This window comes from Xiphias gladius, chromosome 19 (genome assembly GCF_016859285.1).
Source record: "Xiphias gladius isolate SHS-SW01 ecotype Sanya breed wild chromosome 19, ASM1685928v1, whole genome shotgun sequence".
In the NCBI taxonomy this organism is placed as follows: Eukaryota; Metazoa; Chordata; class Actinopteri; order Istiophoriformes; family Xiphiidae; genus Xiphias; species Xiphias gladius.
Genome location: NC_053418.1, coordinates 22,709,866 through 22,713,948, shown reverse-complemented (window position 1 = coordinate 22,713,948; position 4,083 = coordinate 22,709,866). Strand labels below are relative to the sequence as shown.

General features: G+C 45.7%; 1 protein-coding gene across 1 annotated transcript; it reads left to right on the top strand.

Annotated features, from left to right (window-relative positions):
• Window positions 1-1,551: 1,551 nt before the first annotated feature.
• lrrtm4l2 (leucine rich repeat transmembrane neuronal 4 like 2) lies at window positions 1,552-3,642 on the top strand. Its single transcript, XM_040155829.1, has 2 exons — window positions 1,552-1,606; window positions 2,021-3,642. Exons 1-2 carry the CDS (start codon window positions 1,552-1,554, stop codon window positions 3,640-3,642), a joined length of 1,677 nt encoding a protein of 558 aa, XP_040011763.1.
• The last annotated feature ends 441 nt before the right edge of the window (window positions 3,643-4,083 follow it).

Here is a 4,083-nt window from a genome sequence, read left to right as displayed (position 1 = left end):
GTTGCAAAGCGGCCTCTCCTGACAGCGTCATTGTTGAGCAGCACGTTTTCCCCCCACTTCAGGTGCACATTTCTCAAATAGCACGATTTCCCAAGACACGTGTGAGGCAGGGCACCCTTTGAAGAGCAGATTTTGTTTGACTTTCAAGTGCAAAATGTGCTACTATAAATCCGAGGGGCATTATGTTAACAGAATGGCTCATTTTCACACCTCTCAGATTCACCCCTGCTGTGGTGCTCATGGAGAATACATCTCTTCTTAATGCAATCCACAGGCATCAGACGATACCATGTTTGACCAAGAATATTACCACATTCCTAGCCAAATACTGATATGAATTCATCAGGTCATTTCTTTATAACCACAAGGGATCTGGATGCGTTTTTCTCTCTTATCTTTGCTGAAGTCATGATTGGTGTCAGCAGTTCTCGAAGCAGGACATTTCTCTTTGTGTGCACAAGGGGTTGCTGTTACCACACATCACAGCGCAGACTCTCCACTGCTCTGCAGCCAAATCTGGTGTTTTCCACACTGTTGTGTCCAAAGTGATGAATACATGTTCAAAGCAGAAGGAGCAAAGTATGAAAAATGAGTATGAAATCACCACAGAATTACAGATTTCCCTCTCTCTTTAAGCCTCGCTTTAAACCTGTTTTCACCCCCGTCCTTCCTCCACTGTATGTTGATTGCCCACTTCATAAGGGCCGTTTATTTGAATAACCATAATCCCACTGTTTCCACCTCTTCAGAGGCATCTCTAGACACCAAGAGGTTTAGGATCATGCCACCCCCTCATTTTGATTAAGGAAACATTCATCATCATGATCAGCAGTGTGTATTCTTACAATGTCTTACCATCTTTATACTCTAGCTCCTCAGGTCAACCCACATTACAGCAAGCTTTGGATTATAAGCAAATACAATGGAAAAAATAAAATAAAATCCAAAAATGCAATTCTTAGGGCCACTGAGAATGCATGTATATATGTATACCAACTTTTAATAATTTTAGATTTCACAGAGCCGCCTACAGAGCAGGGAAACTATAGCTTAATTTACAATTTTTCTATTCATGTTTCATATAGATTTCATAGAGAATACATTCAATTAATGAATGAAATAATATCTGAATTTACGTGGTTGGTGTATATATATATATATATAGCATATTTTTAAGCTGATGGTGTTTATGTGTGCTTAAAGACGCCTACGCCTCTGAGAGAGGACAAAGAGGCGGGGGGGGGGTAAGGGATACATACAGAGAGAGAGGAGAGAGGAGAGAGAGAGACTGCGTGGAGTGGAGGATCGTGCATCAGTCTATTGGCGCTCAAATTTGTTGCGCACACAGCGGGCTGAACTACAGCGGCGACTGCGAGTGTGAGGGCGTCCTGTTTCTGAGCGGCAGGAAGGGATCGGAGGGGGCTTCGGACCGCTGCGGAAAACTTGCCATCATTTGGCTTCCTGCTCAAATTGAAGGCAGAAGTGATGCTCAGTATGCGGACCTACTCGGAGACTGCGTGAACCGCGATTCCCTCCTCCGAGAGCAGTTTCATGTGCTCTTTATCCGTTTCTTTCAGAGGTTTACTCCTTCCCTCAGCAACGATGGGTAAGTCATGTTCTCCCCAATTTAGTGGCAGTTTCTCCCTCTTGACGCTCTTCGGGGCACATTCGTAGGTAGTTCCTAAACTAAATTTCTGACATCTCAAGAATAACGAGGCCAGCTGTTTATTCAAGCAGTCATTTGGACCGTATGACAGAGTTCCTCCCCGTGTTCCTCTGTCTGAGCATGTTCACATATCCATACCTAAAAAGTGGGCTAGCAAACGTCAGACTCTGCCATCAATTCTTCATGAAGCAGGTCTGATGTCTCAGTCATGAGAGCCCCAGCTGCTCCTCACTGCAGGAGCTCCTGTTTGAAGAATGAATTTCTCACCTTTACTTATGTAAACGTCTTTGAGCACACGTTTTCTGAAACCAAGTCATCCCTTTGATTGCCTGTGCCCCGCTCTGCCCCCAACAGGTTCGGTGATGTTGGACTGGAGGTTATCATGTCTTCTCCTGCAGGCGGCTGTTTTGCTGCTGCTCGGCAAGGGGGAGAGAGTGTGCCCTGCAAGTTGTCGCTGCGAAGGAAAGATTGTTTATTGCGAGTCTGGCATCTTCCAAGACATCCCAGAAAACATCACTACAGGATGCCAGGGTCTGTCCCTGCGTTATAACAACCTGCTGGTTCTGTTGCCCTACCAGTTTGCTCATCTCAATCAGCTTATCTGGCTTTACTTGGACCACAACTCCATCGATGCGATAGATGCTTTAGCCTTCCATGGTGTCCGCAGGCTCAAGGAACTGATCCTCAGCTCCAACAAAATAACCCATCTGCATAATAACACATTCAGCGCCATACCAAACCTGCGAAATCTGGACTTATCCTACAATCAGCTGCAGTCTCTGCAACCAGGACATTTTTATGGTCTGCGCAAGCTACAAAATCTCCACCTTCGATCTAATGGACTGAAACAGATCCTCATTCGCACGTTTCTGGAATGCCGGAGTCTGGAGTTTCTAGACTTGGGTTATAATCGCTTGCGGAGCCTCACCCGTACAACGTTCTTAGGCCTGTTCAAGTTGAAAGAGCTTCATTTAGAGCACAATCAATTTTCCAGGATTAATTTCTTTATTTTCCCACGCCTTACCAACCTCCAAGCTCTTTATTTGCAATGGAACCGCATACGATCCATCAGTCAAGGTGTGCCTTGGACATGGCACAAACTACAGAAACTGGACCTGTCAGGGAATGATATCCAAATCTTGGACCCAGCTGTATTCCAGTGTATGCCAAACTTACAAATACTCAACCTTGAATCAAACAAGCTGAGTAGCGTGCCTGTGGAAGCTGTTGCAGCGTGGACCTCCCTGACCACCATCAGCCTGGCTGGTAACGCCTGGGACTGCAGCCCCAGCATCTGCCCTCTTATGGCGTGGCTCAAAACCTTCAGAGACTCCAAAGACATTAGCATGATATGCAGCAGTCCTAAGTCTGTGCAGGGAGAAAAAGTCGTGGACGTAGTGAGAAACCACTCAACATGTGTGGACATGTCAAATGTGTTCACAACCACAGCTGTCATCATTCTGACTTCAGGCCAAGATGTGAACACCACAGCTCGCCCCTTTCCCTCTGGTGTTACAGACCTGACTCGTAGTGAGTCCCCTGCACAGAGATTAACGCCTCCACCTGTCCGTCCTAGCGGGACAGACAGAAAGACAACAGAGTTTACAACCATGAGCTCTACATCACCCATCTCCCCTGAACCCCCCACATCATTTATCCCCGAGCTACAGTTTGAACATATGGCGTTCCATAAAATCATTGCAGGCAGCGTAGCCCTGTTCCTGTCAGTGTCATTGATCCTTCTGGTTATTTATGTCTCATGGAGGCGCTACCCCAACACCGTGAGGCAGCTGCAGCAGCACTCAGTCAACCACAAGCGCAGGAAAAAGGCCCGCAAGCAGGAGCAGGATCTTAACTCTCAGTTGCAAGAGTACTATCTGAGTTACCATTCAAACTCAGAGACTATGGACTCTTTGGTGAATGAGCCAAGGCCGTGCACATGCACCATATCAGGATCCATAGAATGTGAGGTCTGAGCGGCCCACTCCACCTTACGCAACTAAAAGTGCAATTGCTCAGCAGAGGTAAATGGTTTTTCTGCGAGATGAAGTGGTTTTATCTCTAATGTGAGACGATAGATTCTGCAGCACTATGGGAAATACTTGGGGGAATAGTACAATATAATTATTTGCACAGAAAAGAAGACTGAAACGGAGAGATATGTTTGGAGAGAACTAATTATCACCCTAACTGGCACAAAAACTGTGGCAGGGTCAGCCAGGTTGACTGTGTACGATTTCACATAATAACTGGACCTCTGCTGCAGTAGAGGTCAGCTCTGTAGAGAGACTGACCGTATTCTTAGTCAACCTATCTCGCCATAAAAATATGAGGCAACAAAGCCACTTTTTACTTGCTAGTTTTGTTTTTTATTAGAGTAGGTAGCTTGTAAAGCATTTAGGATGTATTGTATGTGT